Genomic DNA, 25,663 nt, shown 5'->3' on the forward strand with positions numbered 1-25,663 from the left:
CAAAAAATGTATAACCAATGTTACTGTAATAAAGTTTATGAAGCAAAATTACTTGATTTTAAATCACTACTGTTAATAGTCAAAAGAGCTTGTGATTATCTCTTGAGTTTCCGTAAAGAATCAATAGTTAACTACTAAAATTATTATCAGAACTAGAGTCCCATTTTGATTAGCGTGATTTTTTTTTACATCTTTATAAATCAATTTCATCGCAAATTTAGTGATTACAGAAACACGTTTATTCTTCAAGGTTCCATAATCAACTTCCACTATTTAGTAGAAAAATTTACTCACTACTTTGTCCGCGGGAAATTAAAAAAAAAATCTAGTAATAAATATAGCCTACTCAGTAATAATGTAGCTTTCTAAAGTTAAAATAATTTTTGAATTTGAAAAAGTAATTTTTAAGTTTATTCGTAACGTACAGAAATGTCAAACTTTGCAATTAATAATAGAAAAAAAAATGATCTCGTGTCCTATTAAAATAATACTCCAGATAGATCTTATTTTTTATTAAATGCATAACAGTCATTTTAAAATTAAATATTTTTCCTACTTATATAAATTGAGCGACTAAAATATAGTCAATAAGGACAAAGGTAGTCACTTTGTCAATGCAGAACAGTTCAATTGTTCACTTTACAAACTAGATTTAAATAAATAAATGCCTTTTAATGTACAAAGCTTAAAACTAACAAATATTTTATACAACGTATACTAATTATTATCTTTTATGTGTCTTCTAAAATATCCAATTATTTTTGACTATATTGAATTCTGATTTAGAGAGCACGTTGAGTTTCAACGTAAGAAAATTAATGTGACTTATGTTTCAAATTTTCTCTTTTAAATCAAGCTTGATACTTATAATGTTTTTAATGCATTAACATTAATTAACTCAATGTTATGTACATTCTTGTACTGAAAATAGTTTTTTTAAAGGAGTGTTTTATGTATTTTTTATGCAAAACTTTGGTAAATAAAATTGTATTATTTTATTTAAAATTTTGAGCATTCTTAGAAGTTGAGCTTATTTAGTTTGATTTTAAGGTATTCAAAGTGACATTTCTAGGTTATATCCCAGCACTTCTAATGCATTCATTTCACTCCTGTTATACTTTTAAACCACGGTTTATAATAGGTAGTTCTCATATAGACGCCGGGTAGAAATCTCGCTGCGCACTTGATGCCGTGAGATACCGTGCCCACTAACACCCATCTTCCATCATCGTTCTTCACCACCAAAGGACCACCGCTGTCACCCTGGAAATTAAATAAATTAATTGAATAATGTACACTGCAATGTTGACAACATAGTTGTAATTATTTTGTAGAAACTATTTAACTAGCACGTTCTAATAAACTAAACAGTCTACGTAAAAAATAAAGAAAAAAAATGACAATCGAGTATATAAAAAAAAATTATCTAGATTTCTTAAAGTCAATTCGAATGATTGTTAATACTTATAAAAATTCATCATTGAAGTCGTAAATATATGTTGTAAATGCATTCAATTTATTTTAGCCTGAATAAAGCCTGATATGTGAAAAATTTCTATTTTGTCAACCAATGTATCAGACTCCATAGATAATTTTAGCCATTTTCTATTAATTTGTTTATTTTTCAAGATTATTTCATCAAATGATCTGTATTTTCTTCCCACGAACATTGATAACCAAGAAACAATTACCTCACAGGAGTCTTTCTTCCCGTTAGAATATCCAGCGCAGATAAAGGAATCTAGTATTTTCTTAGAGTGTCCCGCTGTCTGGAACATGTACTGGCAATGACTGTTCTCCATCACTGGCACCTGGAAAAAATACAGTTTCCTATTATATTGTAACCTATTTTGAAGTGTAATGTGTGATTCGATTTAGATTACTCCCAAAATATAAGCATATAGGATTATAGCAAATTTTATTTGGTGAAGATTACAAATTACTTTTATTCCTAGAAAACATTGAGACAGCAATTAAATAGTAATTTTGAGGGAGAAAATAATGTGTTAGAAGTTACATTACCTGAACTTCTTGAAGGATAGCAGGAACACCACCGCCGTATTTAAGCCTGCCCCATCCCGTGACTGTCGCCATACGGTTCGTAAAATCAGCCTCATCAGGTGGCATACATATCGGCACTGAAAGAAATATAAAAAAAATAGAAACAATTTTAAAATTAGAAAACTGGACGAGCTAATTTGATTTGTACTCACCAATATGCGGTTCGTATTTAATCGGCGTATCCAACTCGAGGAGGGCTAAGTCGTTTTCGAATGTCGCAGCGTCGTATTTAGGATGAGGTATCACTCGTCTTACGTTCTTCGCCACTGGTCTCCTCGGCTCCAAGTTGGTAGATATATCGTTCTCACCGAACACTGCTACCAATGACCCCATGAAGCTGCTAAATGAAGGTGACTTTTAGTTGCATTCTTTCATAGGGATAAAATTTCAGAGAAGACGAAAGCACAAAAGAATCCTTGAACTGTTTAAACCGATATACGTACTAAGATAAGCCATCATGTCGTAATACACAGGACCAGTAAGTTCGTTGAAGAAAAATATACTTTTGAGATACACTAATTAATATAGTGACAAAAATTTAATGTTCTTTAAGAGTTTGGAAATATTTGCATATCAATGTTACTACTCGTAATATTATAAATGCGAAAGCCTAAACAGATCAACGGATCTTCATGAAATTCGGCAAAGATATAGAAGATAATCTGATCACTTTTGATTTTAATTCCACGAAGACAGAGTCGCGCGCGAAAGCTAGTAGTTAATATCTAAACTTACCCTGGTTGACAATGAGCAGCAGTGGTTACAAAACGATTGGTGATCAGCACTCCACCGCATTTGTTCTTTGTGAATAGTCCTAACCAGGATGACTCTCTGATGAGCACTTGCCACGGCCAGTCACCGAATGAAGCGTTCTTCCCGCCAACGATTCGACCAGATTTTACAAGCGGTCGTACTCCGCATACTGGAACATTATGAAAAAAGTGATCAACATCAATCATGTAACCAAATGCTGAACTCATATTACCCGACATAATTTTTAAAAATACTTACGGCTTCTATCATCATAGTTAATCACTTGTTCCGTGTAACTTTCAGTCGTTATGTCATCGTAAAGTTCAGTTGTAGTGCTGGGAGTAACAGTTGTGGTCGTCACCTTTTTGGTTGGCTTAGGCTTTTTGGTGGTCGTTACCTAAAACAACATTCATCACAGGCCCAGAGCAAGCCCACTTTGTATTGCTAGGTTTTATCACAAGAGGATGCACTAGAGTTTTAAATTTTATTTGACTAATATGAAACCAAGATTGGAATGTTTTGGATGTTTTAATAGTTACAATATATATGCCTTATTTATCACTATTATTTACTTTAATTTATTAATTATGTGTTATTTAGCTTAAAGTTATGTTTATTTTAAAAATCGATTTTTATCATCACAATCTGCTGGCAGGCTTGTAAGTTTTTCTTACCGTTTTCTTTGTGGTAGTTGGGATTGTGGGTGTTGTTGTTGGTCTTCTTACGGCTGTTGTTAACCTTGTAGGCTTTTTAGTCGTTCTTACCGGAGTTTTTCTAGTAGTAGTAATTCGTGTAGGTTTTTTGGTCGTAACAACAGGTCTTCGTGTAGTAGCTGGCGTTCTACGCGTGGGTCTTATTGTTGTTGTTGTTTTGGTATCTTTGATTATAGTTGCGTTAGGTTTCTTATCAAGTATAACGATATCGTGGAGCTCTTGGAATGTGCCTTGAAGACTTCCGACAATCTTGTTTACGAAGAGATTCATTTTTTCATTCAATTTATCATCTTCATGCCATGAAGGTGTAGTAAATTCTAGTTCTTGTAAAGTATCTAAATCGTTGTCAACGGTCGTGTTGTAAATGACTACATTCGATCCAGTAGCATTGAGCATAGGGTTTCTCACTGGTGGGAAGTTTATTAAATCATCAGGAGAGGTTTGTAATTCTGGTCTCAAAGTTGTTGGTGAGTACAACTCTGTATATGAATCGAAAATCGGTACGTCCGACGTTGCAACTGATACTGGTTTCGTGGAAGACTTTACTGGATACGGTGTAGTACTTGGTGACGGTTTTGGAGTTATAACCACCGTAGGTGATGCAGGTTTATCAAACTTCTGTGGTGGCTTATTTACATAAATGTTATTAGTAGATTCAATAACGTTGTTTACTGTTATTTGATTGACTGGTTTTTTATAAGGTTCTTGTGATATTTCAACGAATTCAGGTTCTTCGTTTCCAGATGAGCTGGGTTTGCTTGTTTCTAGATTATTTAAAAGAATGACAGTTGGTGTTGCACTTGAGAATGTGTCTTGAGCTACGTTGTAGGTAGATACAGTGTTTAACGAATCTGTAACTGGTTTCCGTGAGGGTTTTATACCTGTGACGTAACTGGTAGATGGCGGTTTTCTAGTTGTAGAGGTTGGTTTTGTTGTGGTAGAACTGACATAGCTAAAAGTAGTGACGGTATTTCCAAATTCACTGGGGTCATTGGGATATTTATTGAATGCCTCAATCGCTTGACTAGTAGATTGACTAGGTTCAGGTGAGGAGAAATTTGGTTGGGGAACCTTTTCTGGTAAAGTTTCTTCTGATATTATATTGGGTGTTGTATAAATTATGGTATAAGATGGTTTACTTGTCAACGTGGCAGGTCTTTGTGTGAATGAAAGAGCCGCCGAAGTGTACCCATTGTTGGGATAAGACGATGGTTTCAACGTTACGTAATGTCCAGTAGTAACATGATGAACCGGATAAGAGCTACTCTGATAAGATTGAGTGGATGATGGAATTGGCGAAGATTTCGTCTCCATCATATCAATGGTCGCATATGAACTTGGCTCTTCTTTCATACTAGGTGTACTCTCATTTAACATTTGAATAATGCTATCTATTGAAGATAATTCAGTTTTTTGCGTTTCTTTAGTTACTGTTGGTACTTGTATGTAATTTTCAGTAGGATTATCATGTGTTGGTTTATTTACTGGTTTTGGTCTAAATATTGGTTTATACATAGGTCTGTGTGTCGAAATAGTTAGCGTTGGCGTTGATTGTGAACTCGTGGTGGGAGCTACAGTCGGTTTTGTTTGCAATGAAGAGATTTGTATGTTGAAATCAGATGGTCTTGCAATATCTTCTACTTCTGATCCATCTTCATGGAAAAGTATTGTATCAGGGATGCCGTGGTTTATCGTACTATGCGTATAGATATTATCTGGTTTGCCGGGCTTAATATAACCAATGTTATTATCTTTCGGCGGAGTATTTAGTAAAGTATTAGTAATGTGGCTTAGTCCCTCAGACAATATCTCACTCTCGGTACTATAATTAGGTTCCGTAGTTGATATTGTAAAAGTATAAACATTTTTATCTATAGGTCTATATCCTGGAGTTACTACAGGTTTAAAACTATTATGCCATGAATCGAGTTGCTCAAAACTATCGTATTCATCACCCTCATTTTCTGTTTCTGAATAATCCGTGTATCCGGGAACGACTACTCCGGGACCTTTCGGAATATGAGATTGACTATCTGATTTGAGTTGACAACAAGCTCCAAAGAGGAATCCATCCATACAAGCACCTACGACCTCTCCTCCTCTTTGACCACATTCGTGGTTGAACATGCATATTGTGTCCCCTCTGTTATATCTGGCTGCTCTTGATGCTTTACAGTACGTCGGTGTTATTCTGTAACCGCCAAAGAGTCTTCTTGCATCTGAAAGTACACATAAATCAATGGTGAATGAAATGGATTTCAACAACATAGTATTAAAATAGTCTAAAACTAACATCAATAACGAGTTATTAAGATATATACTTCTAAATAAATAACAAAATTAAACGTTAATTTGCTATCAATGTATTTATCAGCTCTGTTAATTTTAGTATTAAGTACAAGGACGTTATCAATACAAAGAGATTTTTTATTATTGGTTGAAGGGGCTTTATTTAGTAGCAATGTAAATGGCGCTTGTAAAAAAACAATTGCATGTTAATTAACGGATGGTCTATGTAAAACTGACATTGTATAGTGTTATTAAACTAGTAAATAGTTAAAATGATGCTACCGGAAGAAAGATATCATTAGTATACAGGATTCGAACAACACCTACATTACATCGATGCGTACCGAATATTAAACGAATGATTTGTAAATTGTATCGAGAACATTAAAATAGCGATCCGCTTTCTATTTGATTTTTTATCTGCTCCATTTAAAAGTGAAATTGTACTGGAAGTCACCATATAGCTAAATGAGAAGATACATATAGAGTGAGTTTCCATTGTAGTAACCTGTATAACAACAATGTTGCCATTCCTTTCATTTTCTTTGAAAATAATTGACACAATGTGATATTTATTATACAACTATCTCTCACAGTTGATATTTACTTTTATGTTCTGTATTATTGGTGTTTTAGTAAATAAATTTAAAAACAAATTATGGAAACGGTTGTATGCTCATGCTTAAACAATATCTTGTCCTTATCTAATACTAGCTGTTGCTTGCGATATCGTCCACGTGCAACTAAGTAGTCAAAAATATAGCCTACTAGCTTTCGCTTGCGACTCCGTCCGCGTGGAATAAAGAAAAAACAAAAGTAGCCTATATTTTCTTCCAGACTATCCTCTACATCTATACCAAATTTCATCGATATTAGTTCAGCCGTTAAGGCTACAAACACTAACTAACATCCATTCTTCCGTCTAAATTAAAAAAGATAAAAGTATTCTTGAAATCGGCTCAGTATTTTTTTTTTTGCAATATATACAAAAATACAAATTTATCCTTTTATTATATTACTACAGATATATGGTATGGATTATGAATTTGTGGCACAAAATTAATTGATCCATCTAAACAAATGATGCATCTATCAAATAGTGATTAATTCATGCAAATAAATGCAGAAAATCGATTCGACAAAAAACAAAGTGAAAGTTATTTAAATAATCATACAAATATAGTATCAATATTCAACTTCCCACAAGTAGCCGCTTTCTTATGTGGACATTAAAATTTATCTGTCAATACCGAAAAATTCCTTAAAAATGACGAAGCGCACGTAATCGGTTAGAAATGCACGGACGTTATGATGTCATACATTTCTCGGATAGTGAAAGTAACTTTTTGTTTCTTTTTGTTAATAAAATCGCCGTACCTTTTACTCGATACTGCGTAATGGAAAGTTATACCATAGAATAACAGTTGCCAGTAGCACGTAACAGTCGATTCGATCTTTACTTAAATTAAATTTAAACTTTCAATGAAAGTGAGTGGTTAATTTAATCATGTTTTTGTCTGCAACTTGTTAAGTATTTCCTATTGGGCTGATCGGTCTACTGATCAATCGGCTCAATAGGATTTTTTCCCATTGGAACAATTCGTTCTATGCACTTATTTGTCAATAGACGATCAACCTAACGGGAAACACATTTTTTTTCTTAGAAATGATCACTAACGACAACACTACATTATGTTTGAATCATTGAAACTTTTTTGTTCACCTTAATTGTGACTGACCAAATCATTGAAGCTTTAATTATACTTGAAGTAATTTACGTCATAGTACGCAATATGTTTAATACATAAATTACATGTTGTTTTATTTTTTTTATCTTTTTCACATTAAAAATTCATAGTCAGCGTAAATTAAGTTAATCTTTTAATAAATCGTTTAATAGAAGCCGAAGAATAGACAGTTATAGCTTTTTTTATCAAGTTACCATAAAACCTCTTTTCATAATGGCTCTATTGTAACCGCATATTTATTAGCGCAATTCCCACATAATCTGTTCGACACATTATCTTAGTCGATATTTTATATTTTCCATGGTAGATATTAAATACAATGCTTCTAGAAAATCGTATTTTCTAAATCTGAGAAATGATTACGTGATAGCTAGTGAAAATCGCTTTTCTACTGAACTTTAATATAACAATAAAGAATACTAAGATTGTATGTCTAAAAATGTATCTTTATACAAACAACTATCCATATTGGATATTAGATATTAGAGACGTAGAGAAAACAGATACAAGAAATAAATTATCAAACCGCTGTGCTCGTGCTCGTATTCGCATCCAAAAAAAAAAAAATGTGCGAACTTTTAAAGTTTATATTCTAACATTTTAATTGTGAAGTAAGTTTGTTAGTACGATAATACTTTTGAAATCGATATCTGTAGGTACTAATATTATAAAGAGGAAAGATTTTTATTTTTGTATGTATTGAAATAACTGAAAATCAACTGTTGCGATTTTAAAATTTCTTTCACCATTAAAAAGCTACGTTATCAGTGAGTAACATGGGCTATATTTTTTAATTTCAGGCGGGTGTAGTCGCGAGCAATAGCTAGTTGTATCGACACGTACACACCGAATATTAATCGTTATACAATTAAATCGCACACCTATTCAGGTGGAGTCTCGGAAGTCTAGTTGACAAACAGAGCATGGTAGAAACGCATACCCGCACGCTCGCTGTCTCACGGTAAAACTGATTAGCGAGAAGAAGTATGAAGAAGTGAAAATACATAATATGTTATTAGTAACCAACTGCATATATTGAGTTTTTTTTACAAGCAGAATTTATAGTAGGACTAGCTCGCGACTTCATCCGCGTGATAAAAAAAAATGTTGTAAAACCATAGCCTTTGTTACTGATTTTTTTTTTGTAACTGAGTTGTCACTGAGGTGGCCGAGCGCAGATGACGCTTAGCCTAAACCTCTTTTATGAGTAACTAGGTAAACGTTTCTTCGTTATTATTACCGGATTGGTTTTGTTACTCAGTGATAATGGTGCTTCAATGTTTTAAATCGGTCAAGTAGTTTTTGGATTATACCAATACATACAAAAATACAAATCTATCCTGTTTATAATATTAGTATGGATTCAACTCTAGAAATGATACAATAAAATATTTGCCGGAAATAAAACATTGTAACTTAATTATAGTTACTATTATTATAGTGATTTTATATTATATTATAGAAACATCTTAATAAAAAAGGACTATTTTTAAAGACATATACCGTTTTTCCACAGATTTTTAAGCAATGTACAATATGTTTACCGCGAAACATAACTTGGCTATATTTAAATCTACAAATACAATTTTAAGTTCTCTAAATAAAACTAATTAAAAATTTACTAAGAAACGCTTATTTGAAATTTAAGCTTTTACTGTAATTCCACGAGTTGCGTTAGATAGTAATACATTAACTATGGTTTTTACTTTTTATTAATTTTGACAAACTTTTATTTTTTTTTTTTTTTTTATTAATAATAAACATAGATACTCTAAAAATAACTTTCTAGTCGTGGGTTCACAAAAGTAACAAATATTAATAATAGTTGCATTGGAACCCTGCATTAAAAAGTTTGATGCAAATCAATAAGTGCATACGGTTATTTTATTATTATGTATGTGAAAGTGCTTACATCTAACCTCCCAAGTCACGATAACTTAAGCATAAAAACAATACTAGAAATTTATAGTAACAGTGAGAAAACAACGTGAAAGTTGTTTGTGACGAATGGACGTTAGATCAATTTAAAGCATTTTGCATTCCAATTGCATTTGATGCAGCAAATTCTACAAAATTATCTTCGCTTTTTATTTAAAAGAAATTTATTTGTCTTAGTTCTTTATTTTATTTCTTAACTAGAATTTTCCCTGGATTCCATCCACGCGGAATTAAAAAAAAAAACAAAAGCAGATTATGTGTTCTTCCAGACTATGTTCTACAACCGTGCCAAATTTCATCGAGATCCGCTGAATCGTTACAAAACCGTCGTAAGACCTGTCATGATGTATGGATCTGAATGTTGGGCAGTAAAAGGGACGGATGAAAGGAGAATACATGTGGCGGAAATGCGAATGTTAAGATGGATGTGTGGGGTAACACGATTGGATAAGATACGAAATGAGTATATTGGAGGAAGTTTGAGTAGCCCCAGTGTTTGAGAAAATAAGGAGTAAAAGGTTAGAGTGGTATGGGCATGTTATGAGAAAGGATGAATCGCATGTAACAAGAAGGATGATAGAATGAATGTGGAGGGGTACATCGGTAGAGGTAGACCTAGAAAGAGATGGATGGATTGCGTGAAAGGTGACATGACAAGAAGGGGGTGATGACTGAGGTGACGGATGATAGAGAGCTTTGGAGGACGAAAACCCGGTGCGCCGACCCTACGGGAGTAGGATAAGGCAGGGGAGATGATAAGATGATGATCCGTTGAATCGCTACCTGATACAACTTCTAACAAATATCCATGTATTCATCCATATTGTATAATTATCTTCCTATATGACCTTCACAGCATATACGCAGAAAGTAAGCTTTTGTTGAATACGTTTACCTTAAAATTAGTTATTACTGAGGACATCATCTAAATGAAAGCGTTTTGTTCAGATATACGTATAAACATTGAAATTTCTTGTACATGTAATTAATTTCCTAGTCCAATATTACACAAACTAATTAAAAAATATATATATTCAATATGTTTACTATCAAAATAATTCTGTGAAAATAACGTTTATAACAGTTGCGTGGTCTAATTAAAAAAAACTTCTATTGAACTATTTGACCGCTTCAGTCTATTTATTACAACTAGAATATCTGTTCGTGCGTAAAGAGTACGGTAATATTTGTGCTCCTTAAATACTAAGTAACATCTCGCAACACCGTTATCGAGTCAACGAGTTGTTTATAAAGGAATTTCTGTGTATTTGCTGTAAAACTAGCAACGTTATATGAATCTTTAATTAAGCATCTTCTTCTTCCATCTTCGCCTTTTCCCAGTTATTTGGGGTCGGCCTTCCTTGTCCCAAGTCTCCAGACACCACGAACCTTAGAGGCTTGTTCGTCAAGTTTTATTTCTTTCATATCCTTTTGAACTTTAATTAAATATCGACTGTATATTATCAATAAAAATTATAAATAAATTAATAACTTTCTTGTGTTAAAAAACTAATTTTACTAATTATTATAAATGCAAAGGTTTAGATGGATGGATGTTTATTAGTGTTAGTAGCCTAGACGGTTGAACGGATCGGGGTGAAATTTGGCACAGATATAGAGGATAGTCTGGAAGAACATAAGCTACATTTGTTTCATTTTAATTAATCGCATAGGGAGTCGCGTGCGAAAGCTAGTGTTTAATAAAAAAAATCACAACGAGAAAATAAGCATTATATCAAAATAAGCAATTGATTGAACATTTTCTCTGTCTGTGTAACAAGTAGACACAATTGCCCTCATCATAGTTGTAATCGGTTGAAACTACATCTTGAACAAAAGGAAAGCATTCGACCTTCACAAAGACCTGCCTTATATTCTTTCCAATGCAGAGAAATTTTAAGCTACAACTCGTATTCAAGTCATGATTTGTCGTACATCGCTCGTTCGATTTCATTTACAATGCAATTTCAACTGTACTTTCGATTTGGGCGAGCGTTGTACGTTGTGCTATTCGGAAATGCTGTCTGTTGGATGTTTAATAAGGCACGATAGAAAGTAAACGTTCGAGTCAGGTCGAAGAAAGTGAAAATTGTGTTAGAATAGAAAAGGGGTTACGCAGCGGTATGCCGACCTTTAGATTCTTTGTGCAGGTGTCGTCTGATGCCATAACTATGCTTTGTCATAGACATATTAATTTTAATGCACATTCATACTAAAATCATTACGTAAACACTAACATACTACATTCTTCAAGACAATTTTAAATTTTCTTCTTTGTATTTAGAAGGTATTTATAAAAAGTCGCATGATCTTATACTCTAAGTATAAACAATATGTTTTAAAAGACGGCTTTTAATTAATTTTTGGTTAACTTTCGAAATTGTTCTAAATAAGCTATCACAAAACCAATAAAGGTCCATAACACAGTACAATTTGTAACATGTCAGTGAAGAATTTGTAAGATAAGAGAAAACATTTCGGGCCTTTGTTAAAAGCATTTAGAACTATAATCAAAAATTCCACAGTTGGGCGCAAGTAAAAAACACCTTAACCCCATTAGTGCGGCGAGACCGGTCCGTCCAAATGATACCGGACTTCGGGAACTGACCTCCTTTGAAGTGGACCGTTTTAACATTGATGCAAATAAATATTGCGTTTAGCTGTCAATTAATAATTTAATAGAAACCCCGTGTATTTTTTTGCTACCAATTATTTATGAAATGCGTATTATCTTAATATGGGAAAGAGTAGGTTATCTTTGCGGAAATGTAGGAATAAATGATCATTCATGCCAACATAGTTTGTAAAGTGACCGGCATTTGTTGGTATATAACAACATTAGCGTATTCATGTAATAAAATCCACAAGAAATAGAATTGAAATAGAAATAGAAATAATTTTATTGAAAAATAAGAGATTAACAATTACAATTACAAGGAAGCAGACGATGTAATAATTAAAAGAGTTAAAAACGTCAAAATACTTTTGTAATCGGAATTCAGATGTAGCTATATATGATACTTAATCTTACTTCTTACTACTCGTATAATATTATAAATGCGAAAGTTTAAATGTATGGAAGATGGATGGATGTTTCTTTGAGTATGTAGCCTAAACGGTTGAACGGATCTCGGTGAAATTTGGTACAGACGTAGAGGATAGTCTGGAAGTACACATAGGCTACTCACTTTTGTTTTTTTAAGCTAGTTGTTAATAAGATTCAAGGATAAGTATTCTCAAGACTCTTAAATCTTAGAGTACATATTCTTGAGTTAGGGTGTTCTTGAGTCAATTTAACATTTTAAGACAAATTACGTAATACGTGTACTCAAAATTGACCTACATTTTCAGTGACCGTATCACTTCTAATGATAGTGTCAATATATTTTTTAGTTCATTTATATTTACTTATGGTGTTTCGTGCGTTCCAGTTCAATTTTAACGTTACTTAACAGGTACTGAATGAGTTACTATGCAAAGATAATATAAAGAGACCGATTTGGATGTATTTTCGTTTTTTCCCCTTTCATGGTCCGTCTATGATAATACTAATCCAGCGGATTTCGGTAAATGAACCCAAGCGATTGTTATATATTAGAAAGAAGTCTTAACTCAATTTGGGTTAAGATAATTAAATTCCATAGCGAAAAATGTTTTATAATAAGTATTTTACGAGTCAATTACAATTATCTCATACAAAAGACTTCAACGATTATGTTACAAATGGAAAATCTTTTATTTTATTTAAAAGAACGGAAATTATTTCTTTATTTTTTACCTTACCTCTGTCAAAATCTTGTCCATGACACTTAAGTGGCAAATAGTCCAAAATCGTCAACAGCACAACAACAAATAATATTTGTTTCACATCACTACGGGATAATTTTCCAAATCGACACCTTTGGACAGTCATCTTGAAAGCGATTTCCCGCGCTATAATTTCTTAAACCCAAAAATGTAAATTAACACCTTTACTGACCTAATAGCATTTCACATTTTTAATTATGAATATTTTTTAATATTTACTGGCGACACCGAAACGGTTTTCTCGTCATTTTAATTAACGTTTTCAATTCTCGTAACGAGTTTTTATTTCGACTACACCGTCTGGATACGTGCGTCTTGTACCGCGATGTTGAACCCACTAGCCGACTGACCAACTTAATACTGTAAAATAAGAAACACACATATTACCAACAGCAGACTTACAGCGACAAGGTTCTAAGACATCTTGGTTTTAAACCGAAAGTGTCTTTATTACTATGAAGCTAAAGTCGAGAAGGATAAATATTCTATCGTCGATAGAACTCGGTCATATTTAACAACGAGTCGCTAAACAAGTGAACGGTGAAATGAGAAATTGTGAGAGATGGACGTATATCAGAAAGAGATAGATAGACATTTCTTTTTAAGTGACACCACGCAAACTTGTGACATTTACAAGTAGCACTTTGATTATTTGCCCTAATCTTTTAATTAAAATTTATTATATTTAATCGTAAAATGTTTACCCACTTCCTTTAGAACTTAAAGTCCAATGAAGCTTTCAGCATAACTTAAATATGTATATATTTTATACAGGTTTTTTTTTTTAAATAGAGTAAACTAAACTGATAGTTATTAATATTTTAAGTACATATAATAATGAGATTAAATTCACACATTCATTCATATTTCTTGACATAATGTATTAAAGACTAGCTGTTCCCGTGCGACTTCGTCCGCATGAAATTATTAAAATTTCATTTTATTGTTAGGGTGTGTCAAATTATGAATTGCAAATGTCCAATTGACATGACACGATGACAAACTACGGCAACCTTGCTTCCTTAATGTTGGCAGCTTGTAGATTATGGACCTTTTCCCACATGAAGGTTTTTTCAAATTTATTTACACCCCAAGTTTAATAGCGTAAAATGTATAGCTTAAAACATGTCGTAAGTTTAGGGCTTTTTATTAAAGAGAGAATTATTCAAAAAAATTCTGTGATTGCTGACATCCTACGCCACAAAGTAGTGTGTGTTTACGCTTTATTATATTAGTAAAGATAATATGAACCCATTCAAAAGTGTGTCAAACAGGTCGGCGGATGAATATTGATAGTTAATTAACATCATGGGAACGGTAAATTAATCAACGTTTCTTTTGTATTCTATTTATCGATACAATCTTAAATAGAGCAATTAAACGGTGAACATCTGTGATAATTATCATGAACAATACTATCTGCCGCTCTTTTCTTTTTTCGAAATTCACCGCCTTCATAAGTGCGCACATCTGAAACTAAACCTTCGTACAACTGTTTAGTCTGTTTAAAAGTAGCCTAATAAAGATATGGATGTATTGCGTAAAAGGTGACATGATCAAAAAGGGAGTGATGACTGAGATGACGTATGATGTGGAGAACAAAAACCTGTTGCGCCGACCCTACGGGGGTAGGATAAGGAGAAAGATGATGATGATGACAACTGTTTAGTCTCGCTGTGATCCCTATGAACTTATATGGAGGTGGACACACTACTCAATTTTTAGTTGTACAACTAAACAGTTGAAATAGCTCCAAAACAATCGACAATCGCACAACAATGCAATAGCTTAGTTAAAGGTGTGCGCCCGCTCTAAAACTTCATAAAGTCGTGTAAAATACAAGAGACTAGATAAAGAGTAGAGAGTGTAGAGTATACTATTTTCTAGTTTAAGAAAAAAAACATCTTTAATTTGGGTAATATTAACTCATTTTTTTCAACCAAAACGAATTTTTGGTTCTGTAACTATAAGCAAAAAAATCTCTTACTAAAAAAATGTCAGCTACACTTTGATCACGTGACTCTGTCTTGAGATCTCCTGATTACAAAGTCACGTAGTCGTTAATTTAAATGGTGGGCACTGAGCCATCGGAACACAGTTTGCTCATCTCTATTAAGCGAGATGGACTTTCGCTTAGTAACCATCATAGTGATGTACCTTATAGTAGTTTATAGATGTTATTTCAAAAAAGATATAGGTGGCTTACTGATTTACAATAAGTGAACTTTAAACTACTACGTAGGGAATTTTTTAACATAATTTGTAGTAGGTGCTAGAATAAGTAATTGATGGCCGAATACTGAAACAATATTTAAATATGTAACAAGGTTCTTATTAGGGTGACCTTATCCCATTAAATTTCATTAAAATTTTAATGTAGATTATAAATAGCGCTTACAAAGGGAAGTGTTTAATCTTCGTTTCGGTATTAGATCATGAATATATTTTTATTTAAATTGAACGTTTTACATACAACTAGCTGTTCCCGTGCGACTTCATCCGCATGAAATTATGAAAAATTTATTTTATTACTGACATTTGTCGCACAATTGCAAATGTCAAAATGACATAACATGATGACAAATCGTGGCAACCGTGCTTCCTTGATTTTGGCAGCAACTTATGGTCTCTTTCCCACATTAGGGTTTTCATCTAAAATATTTACTCCCTAAGTTTAATGGCGTGAAAATATATAGCCTAAAGCGTGAGGTAAGTGTAGGGCTTTTATTAAAGAAAGAATTTTTCAAAAATATGCTATAATTGCTGACATCTTAGGCAACAAAGAAGTGTGTGTTTACGCTTTATTATAATCGTATTGATTAAATATTCAACTATAAAAACTTTACGAGGCATTGAACTTGTAGTGAAAGCATGCTTGAATTGAAATTAATTGCTTTATTATTCTATTGATTAATTTATAAGCTTTCCAAAGTGTTTCAAATCTACTAAAAATTTAAATTACCTTGATCTATATTTTATACATTTGTACACTTGAGCGTGAAAATATATAGCCTTAAGCGTTGCGTAAGTGTAGAGCTTTTTATTAAAGAAAGAAGTATTCCAAAACATACTGTGATTGCTGACATCCTACGCCACGAAGTAGTGTGTGTTTACACTTTATTACATTAAGTATAGATAAATCAATTTCAGGAGTACATGGAATAACACGGAAAGAAGGTAGTAAGAGATCAACGATATGTATAACTGTTCAAGAGTATAATTTAAAGGCGCCATCTAGTTACATGGATCGGTACTAGATTTATTTCAATAAGCGTGAAAAATTTTTGAGATATTACACATTAAATTTTATAACATAGTGATAAAGTTAAACGTAAGTTATTTACTTAGCAATATGTTAAGTTTCACATAAAACAAAAGCTTCGTGAATAACTTTCCATCGACATAAAGTCATCGATAGAGGCGCGTCGTTATTGTCCCACGGTCCATTATTGATAAAGTATTCCGACAAGCTGAGACACAATAGAAAGTTTATTTGTACTGCCTGTTGACCGGTAGAGTCAGCAAAAGTAAAGATAATAAAATAATATTTTTTTAAAATCACAACTTGTTCACAATTTTAGATTTAACCTTTTGTTAGAAACAAATTTAATTTAAAAGTCTGATAGTGGTGAAACAAGTGCACTAGGAATTTTCATAATTTCTTTTTTATGTGCGAGAAATTAATTTCTTGGGCATTTTAAAAGCATTTGATGTAAGATTATGTTTCAAACATAAAAATAGTGAACAAAAACCTAATTTTCTATTTGTAGTTATATTACTCGTGGAATAAGGTTTATGCTAACCGTACATCAACACGTCCGAAGCAGTATCATTGACTCTTTTTTATATAGAATGTGAAGGCAATAAAAATATTTTATGTGATTGATAATATAAACTTTTTTAATTACATAATACATTTAATTAAAAAAAAAAGATTAAAAAAGTAAAGAATATAGCTGTGAGTTTCTCACAGGAAACACCTGATAAAACATTTTCTTTTTGTGTTTTAAAATATTGCTTTTTATATACTTAATAACAACACTTTCTTATCGTTTACCAGCAAAATAAACCAGAAAATTTACAAATGCAAAAAATATCGACATTCTCTTCACATATTATGCAAAGGATATAATTTCTTTCACATCATTAAAACCAGTTTGTATTTCGTGCGGAAAAAGACGATTTCACATGTTTTAATAATGCATTAAACGCAAAGAGAAATTGCCAAGAGGCTTGCATAGTTTGACCTCAAAGTGTCGTATTACAAATTCTCGTTGCGTCTATATTGTGGGTTAGGAAGCTTGTATTTAGTCTGCAATGACAGGATATTGACTCGATATACCCATTGTTAAACAATTTAACACACTTTAAACATTACATTCATAAGCGCTTTTTTACATCTTCCAATTTCCCTTCCTTATCCTACTCCGGTAAGATCGGCGCACGTAGTTTTCGTCCCCTAGATAACTCTATTGTTCTTCAACTCCGTGATCCCTTCTTCATCATACGTTTAAAAAAGAAATACCAAAGAATAAATCAACAGCTACCATGCGTAAGCTCGTAACTAGACATTTTATGTAGAAATATTTTATGTTCTTTTCAAACTTTGCTTAATAGAGCTAAATAAAGATTGAAATCAGAATTTAATTATTTGAAACTATAAATTTTTCAATTGAATATCATACATTCATATAAGACCACTTCTAAGTAACTTATATTGCGTTGCAACTACGAGTATATGCGTAAGAACCGTCGATTTTTTAAAAGATATGACTATAGTAGACTTACGAGGTTAATTCATTTTGACTAGATCATAACTGTAGTTTTCAAATGTTAATCAAGTATAAGAAGAGTTTCTTTGATGTTTATGACTCATAACAGAGAACTGGTCTAGCGTATCGAGGTCGTGAGCTTCTTTGGTCATTCATGTACACTAACTGACAAAATTAACGTGAGAATTGGGCGCAATAAGAGTTAATACGAAGAAAAAAATCTTTACTGTACTTTATTTAATGAGTAATCTGATGGTTTGTGATTTTAAAAAATGGTAAAAGATTTGCATTATGCTGAAGAATAAATATTAATAAAAATATTCTTTGTGTATCAGTAAACTAATTTATAATATGTTTTTACTACCGAAGAAACAATAAATAAATAAAAATTTCTACAAACCTATTTATGAGGTGGCATACTTTTCTAATAGTAAATTAACACTTACAAAACCAGCCAATTATGACGAAGCGTTTGTGTCATTACAAGTCAAGTGCAAAGTTCATTGAACTCACTGAAGAAAGTGCCGCGAAGTTTGTAATAACATCTATAAGATTGTTCAAATAACACTTTTACCCGACGGATTACGAGTGAAAGCGAACTTTCGCCAGGGTCAACGGGGACCGTAGTTTTGATACCAAATTTTAAGACCTCTGTTAAGGATACGTTTTGTTTTAATTGATACTGGCCGCTTAAAAATATTACATTTATTATAAGCCTCTTTTCAAAACAAACTACTATAATTCCTGATATCTAAAGTAATTAAGAATATTAATTAATTACTTGAAAAATACATGAATTGGAAGTACCAGTATTTGATAGTGAAGCAGTTAGTAATAATTTTGGATTTCGTGATAATTTATAATATATTTGCTAACTTAATTTGTGCTGTTCACTTATTGAAAAAACAGGTGCAAGATAAGTTTCTTGAAGGACTAATTAACATCCTTTTATAAAAAAAATCTATAAGCACTAGAAGAAAAGTAACTGCGCTTTTCTTGCACTATATTATCAACTATTGGTACATTTATCTTAAATAAAAAACATTACAAGGTAAGAAATCCCTACACCTTTGAACGAAGAGGTAATTTTGCTTGCAATAAATGCATTATTTTAGACTCATGTTACAAGAAAGTAATCTAAGATCAACGTTCATCTTGACTAACCTAGGAAATATTGATTGTAATTTACAACCGTGGGAAACAGCGATGATCAACAAATGTAAACTGCAATATACGTTAATAACGTTGTGAGAGAGTTCTTACGATATAGAGAAACGTAATTTAGCTAACATTAATAAACCTACTCTATTGACACATAGAACAAACCTGTTCCAGTTGACCCACATGATGAATGTGTTAGTGTTACGATTATGATTATGGAGATGTTTAACTGAGGTGATTACGAGCTGTTAGTCTCATGTTTTAAAACTTTATGCCTCGTTTACACTTGGCGAGTGCACTAGACTAGCATAATATGAACACTAGCTGACAGTGGGTCCATAAATCCATCCAGCTATTTTAACCAATTGTTGGTGTTTTTGTTTCGATAACTTCTTAAAATGCATTTCCCAATTACGTAGTTTGAGTTTTACTCCGTAGAAATTTAGTTCAACCTAACACAAATCCTGTTATGTTATGTAATGTAGTAATAACGAGTCCATAGAACGTTTAGTAGTGCAGGGTAAGGTGGAGGGCACCAGACCTAGAGGAAGATCGCCTATGAGATGGACCGACCAGATTAGAACGGCTATGGACGTACCCTTGCATCAATGTGCGAAAAAAGCAGCGTACAAGGAGGAGTGGCGGCGACTTGTAAAGCGGGTCACTGATACGTGATAACCACGACGAGTCTGTAAAGACTCAAGCGACAAAGAAGAAGAACACAATTCCATAGGTAATGAAAAAAAAAATGGAAACGTCAGCTTAAGAACTCAAGAAATTGCACGGAAAGTTAAATCAACATTACAGTATTATTATAACTTTTTAATGGAAATTTCACTCAAATTATGCCATTAAATAGAGACCAAGCGTTATTGTAACATTCATGTGAACAATTTTTATAATTTATATGGACGCTTTCTACTGGAAATTATTTTTCTATCCGCACTAAAGTAAATACTAGCTAAATATACTCTATTAAAAACCTAATAATATTACGGAAAGACTAAATTTTAATAAAACGTTTAGGAAAGAACAAATTTGATTATCGTTTCCCCCTTATCCTTGATTTAGCTTCAATGTCAAGTCAATGTCAAGTTCAATCCAATGTATTGGCAGAGGAGGGGATACATGAAAGATGAAATATCCACTTTCTGTGCGTTCCCTTATCTGTCGAACCACGGTAGGCAATGGTACAAACCCGGATGTCCATAGGTACCGATTACTTTGTTACATTATCGAATTTAAGAGCGTGCGCCCACCTGAAACTAAACTATCGCACAACTATTTAGTTTGGCTTTGATTCCTATGAGCTTATATGGACGTGCGCAATATTCGATTTTTAGTTGTGCAACTAAACAGTTGAGTTCGCTGCAAAACAATCGACAATCACACAACAGGTGTGCGCCCGCCCTTAGCAACCATTTGCTTGTTTACCATTTTACTATGAAAAAACATGAGACTGTTTACTTTTATTTATTCATTTGTTATTACAATTACGAACGTTATTGTCCTTGACATGACATTATTGGAGACGGGTTCCAGAGTATTAAGGAAATGTCCTAGCATGTCACGTCTCGTATGCACTTTCACAAGTGAAATGCGTTAACTGCACATAATATGTGTCGGAACGTAAGTTGCAGCTGAGTCATTGCCTCGTTTACTTTCTATTGAGCTTAAATTATTATGTACGACTGTTTGCAGTCATTGTAAACTTGTTTACAAGGAAACTCAACCCGCTTTTCATCTAGTACTACAAGTTTTACCAGATCTTTACAACTTACCAGCGATTCCCAAAGTTGTATACCTCTGTGGTCTAATTACTTAGAGTCCTACGACTCACCATCACCACTTTTATTGAGTCTTACGACTCGTAGAGTGAGTGGTGAGGAGGTGAGTTAGGAGTGAAGAGTACTCTTGTGGTAATTAAATATCAGGATTAACAAGTTAAAGAAAAGCTTGCTTTGGTATATCGAAATGAGTAAATTATTAGAAGAGGTCTTCTTCTTGGGCTTGGGCTTCTTGGGAATAGGTCTTAGATAAATAATACTTTGGGAATCACGGACTTAGACTAATACAAGTTACATGTAGATCAGCAATATTATGTTCTTGCTTTTAACAGGTGTGACTTCTATCACATTTGTTGGAATTTTTCGTAAACTTTCATAAAACAGTCGTATAATATATTAGCACTTTCCAGTCACTAATTGCTTTCTTATTGCTATGCTCGAAAATTCAGACATTTAGAAATGTCGCAGATAACAAAAAACTTGTGGAAATTAATATTCGACGTAGTAGTTGTGAAATTGAAGGATTTGTTGTTTTTGAATAAAACACGTATTGCTAAGAAAATTGTATTATTTATACAAAAATAAATGGCTACTTGTTCATTTTTAAAGGATTGTATCGCTTGTTATCAGTACGTTAAAGTACAAATCAATTTCAACATAAATTACTGTCTAGTCTATATCGTAGTTGTAAAAAAAGAAATCTTAAATTAATATGAATACCTTAAAAATAAAAGCATCGTCAGTTCAACTCAAAAGTAATACATTTGAGGTCAAACTGACAATTTAATAAGCACCATACACATAAAATCTAGTATTCCCCGGATTTTGTCAACCGAAAGATACAAGAGAATCTAACGTAATAAAACTTAACGAATTTATTCGTACTCATTTCATTCAACTTTTATCTTAATAAACGATTAATTCTTAAATAATTGGTAACCTTTATCGAAAATGAGAATGTAAATTTATGTTTTAATATTTTCTTCTACTTTTGGTTTATTATCTGGAGATTTTACGTTCTTTTCTCTTTCTAATAACCGTTTTCTAACTTCTTCTGGATTATACCTCTTTCTAAAGACTCGTCTTACTTTTCTAATTGGATTAACATTTCTTGGTTGTATAGTTTTTCTTTTAGTATTTAAATTACTAGATATAACAGACGGACCCCTAGCTTCATCCAATTTTAGGCTCTTAGCTTTTCTTGTCACATTAGTTACTAAATCTCTTTGTTCCCTTATAGTTGCGTCGTAAAATACTTTTCCATTAACAATGGCCTTTCGTATGTTTTCAGTTGTACTAAGAATTCTAGGAGGCCTTACAAAAGTTGTTTCACTGACTTCTAAACTTTTGTCATTAGAAAATCTTTCCTTGTCTATTTCATCTTTACTTACTCTTTGTATGATACCGCGCCTTTCGGTTGTTGGAAATTTATTTCCGAAGTTAAAATCCAATAAATCTTTATCTACAGCGATATTTTTGCTTTCCAAATCTTTTTGCGATCGTTTCTCAAGGATCAGCTTTCCACCACGTCTGGATGCTACTAGTCTTCCAATCGCTTCGATCTGTCTTTCTTCCGCTTCTAAAGTTTTGAAATCGGTTTCTTTATCACACTTAGTTCTATCGTCTAGTTCAAAAACTTCAATTGATTTGGAGAAATCCTCTAATTTGCCATCAATGCCTTTAAGTTTATCAAATTCATCATTTATATCCAATGTAGATACGGTCTGATTTGGTTTACTTATTTGAATCTCTGTTGTATTAGTATTTGTTAAGTTTTTGATAACCTCACTATCATTATTTGATTTATAAGAAATACTTTTAGGAGTTGTAGTGGTTGTAGTTGTGGTCGTTGTTGTTGTTGTTGTGCTTGTAGTAGTGTCATTGTCTAATTTTAAGAAATCTTCGTCTAGATTTGTTTTATTATCTGTTGGACCATCTCTTATTTTCCTGCCTTCTATATCAGTACCTTTAGGTCTGATGACGTCAACTCTTTTGAACTCGTTTAATGACCGCTCTGTTGGTAGAGCTATACCGTCTTCGATATCACGAGACTGAGCTCTATCATGTGAAGTATGATCAGTTTCATTATATCTGAAATACGTCATATTAGGCGGAGGTCCTTTATGAAGATAAGCTACAGGCCAGTATCTGAAATAGAAAATACGTGAAACAATTAAATTTCTCATCAAGCCTTTGTAACGATAATATGTTAATGTAATATTTACTACTTCATATTGTATACAGGAAAACCCTTACCTAGGAGCTCCAAGTGGTTCAGGGACTACACGGTTGTCAAAACCACCGAAGTCTGGAACGGGCACCCAAGTTCCACTACCTGGTTGAGGTTGGTTGTGATGATATCTTATTCTGGGCCTTTCTTCTGTTGCCACGCGAGTGTAACCTGAAATAAAATTACTTATTTAACTTGACACTTTACTTAGGGTTTATACTTTAATGAATGTAAAAATAAAATTCGAAAGATAGGATAGAAGTAAGTAGGTTTATAACCGCATGATTATTATATCTACGAGTACCTGGTAATGGATTTCCATGTTTATCATAATAAGCTCTTGGTCCGTTCTTATACAGATCATCCCAATAATTTTTATCGGTATCTGCTAGATAAGGTCCGGGTCTTTCTCCTCCTTGAGGTACGTTGCCGGATTTATCACGCCATTGTCCCGAAACTTGTGAAGAACTCGGTTCTGGGGTAAATTAATTTTGTAATTTATTTGAGAACAACCTAATTTAAATTATATGAAAAGAACATAAAAAACTAGTTGTTATTAATATTATTCACCTCTTTGTCCTTGCGAGGGATGAGGAACTTTATGTTTGAAATACGGATAGTATTTCTCACTACACGGTCGCCATTGCTCGTGTGTGGGGCCGACGTAGCACCTAAAAAAGTACAATTCTAAATAGAATAATTGTGAACCATGTGATTTAGACTATTGAGAATTTCACTTGCAACAACAGCAAATGTACACAATACAATTTGTAAACTCCTTTAATGCCTTTTTCCTTACTCTGTCTTCATTTGGATTACACTTACCATGGCTTTTGGAATCCTTCACTGTACCCACAGCGGTGAGTCGGGGCGCAACAGTAGTCCCAAGACCCTGTAAATTTAATTAACTTCTGTCAAAAACAATTCATTGAAATCCTATTACGCTTTGATTGAAAATATTAACACTCAATGTCATTTTTTTTTAATAACAAAATCTGTGTTTCTTACCAATTTCCCCGCCCTCGGGTTCACACGCCCAATGGCCAGCGACATGGTTCTGTGCACAGCTTGTGCCTCTACGACAAGGGAACCCTGACACAGTGTACTGACGCCACGACATAAGTACTAAAACAAACAGAACGTTGTATCAAATAAAATTATATTAAGTAATGAAAGAAGTTCGATCTGTTTATTAACCGTTTTGCCTTCTCAGAAATATCTAGCATTGTATAAAGCTACAATACTGAAATAATAACCACTTACGTGATCCATTCTCCTCCCTGTCACCTTCGTATCCCGGTCTACTGCCACCAGGTCGATAATCCGGTTTAGGTGGTAATGGCGGGTACGGTCTACTCGGTTCAACAGGCCGATATCCGGGTTTATATTCAGGTCCGCTAGGGGATGGATAACCCGGCCTATAATCAGGACCGCTAGGCGGAGGTATAGGTTTGCGAGGCGGTAAAGGTAGTACAGGTTTAAAGGAGGGAGGTGGATAGCCCGGTTTGAATGTGGGAGCACTAGGTTCTATATAACCGGGACTAGAAGGTATGTAAGGTTTATAATCGGGTCCACTTGGTCCAGAAGGAGCTGTATCAGGCACATATCCTGGAGAGCTCGGCTTATGTCCAGGGCCAGAAGGTGCGGTATAACCAGGTTTAATTGGTGTGTCTGGTCCTGACGAATATCCGGGTTTAAAATCGGGCCCGCTGGGACCTGAAGGAGATGAATATGATGGGCCTGAAATTAATATGTGACATTAATTTAATGTGTCTATTTAATATTGCGATGACAATAAATCCATACCTGAAGGTCCTGAATGATCATCACCGGTTGGACCAGACGGTGGGTATGCTGATGGAGGAATTGGGTGCGGCAATTCGGAACTTAGAATGCTAGAAAAATTACAACAGGTTATTTATAAATTATCCCTTACTAAAGGTGATTAAGGTTTGCTTTGTGATTTATATTAATCGAAATGAAACTTTAACAGCATTTGTGACACTTACTCGTATTCCTGTTTCCCATGAGCCTTCCTCCAGCACCGTCCGTTGAACAGGTCGAAGGCAAACAGCCAGTCGTCTGCGGAAGGCTCGTAGTCAACACCACGTTGCAAGTCGAACAAACGGACCTCTGATAGAAGGCAATTGTCTCTCCCTTGTGGCGATTTGTTTCTGCAAATAATACAAAGGATATCATTTCCTGAAAGGTACTTGAGATGACGATAATTATTCGTTTAATAGTTTTTGTATTAATTAATATTTGAATAATTGCATGTATAGGAAATCAAACAATTTATGTTCAGTTGCTTCGCTATTACTATCGATCGTTAGATGTGTCACACAAAGTAGGGAATCGTGACACGAGTTGGTAAAGATTGGTGAGTAGTAAAGAAATTGATAGT

General features: G+C 33.4%; 2 protein-coding genes across 3 annotated transcripts in view; both read right to left on the reverse strand.

The window, feature by feature from the left end:
• Positions 1–497: 497 nt before the first annotated feature.
• Positions 498–13,665, reverse strand: LOC106101925 (mucin-5AC). 2 transcript variants are annotated; one of them, XM_013281300.1, is made up of 8 exons: positions 13,286–13,665; positions 3,489–5,746; positions 3,073–3,211; positions 2,797–2,983; positions 2,214–2,398; positions 2,023–2,138; positions 1,692–1,811; positions 498–1,263 (listed from the first exon to the last, which is right to left on the reverse strand). In XM_013281300.1, exons 1-8 carry the CDS (start codon positions 13,413–13,415, stop codon positions 1,099–1,101), a joined length of 3,300 nt encoding a protein of 1,099 aa, XP_013136754.1. In that variant the 5' UTR covers positions 13,416–13,665; the 3' UTR covers positions 498–1,098. The 2 variants fall into 2 exon arrangements, with proteins under 2 accessions (XP_013136754.1, XP_013136753.1); XM_013281299.1 differs by having other exon boundaries at positions 2,214–2,401.
• A 7,925-nt stretch (positions 13,666–21,590) lies between these two features.
• Positions 21,591–25,663, reverse strand: part of LOC106101798 — a 19,487-nt gene continuing 15,414 nt past the window's right edge. The window contains exons 12-20 of the mRNA XM_013281133.1: positions 25,269–25,433; positions 25,066–25,154; positions 24,523–24,999; positions 24,268–24,384; positions 24,085–24,151; positions 23,830–23,930; positions 23,564–23,734; positions 23,286–23,430; positions 21,591–23,177 (exon numbers count right to left, since the gene is read on the reverse strand). Of these exons, the coding sequence (XP_013136587.1) occupies positions 21,995–23,177; positions 23,286–23,430; positions 23,564–23,734; positions 23,830–23,930; positions 24,085–24,151; positions 24,268–24,384; positions 24,523–24,999; positions 25,066–25,154; positions 25,269–25,433 (2,515 nt within the window). The 3' untranslated portion in view covers positions 21,591–21,994. The remainder of the gene's footprint in view (positions 23,178–23,285; positions 23,431–23,563; positions 23,735–23,829; positions 23,931–24,084; positions 24,152–24,267; positions 24,385–24,522; positions 25,000–25,065; positions 25,155–25,268; positions 25,434–25,663) is intronic.

This window comes from Papilio polytes, unplaced genomic scaffold (genome assembly GCF_000836215.1).
Source record: "Papilio polytes unplaced genomic scaffold, Ppol_1.0 DF823935.1, whole genome shotgun sequence".
NCBI lineage: Eukaryota > Metazoa > Arthropoda > Insecta > Lepidoptera > Papilionidae > Papilio > Papilio polytes.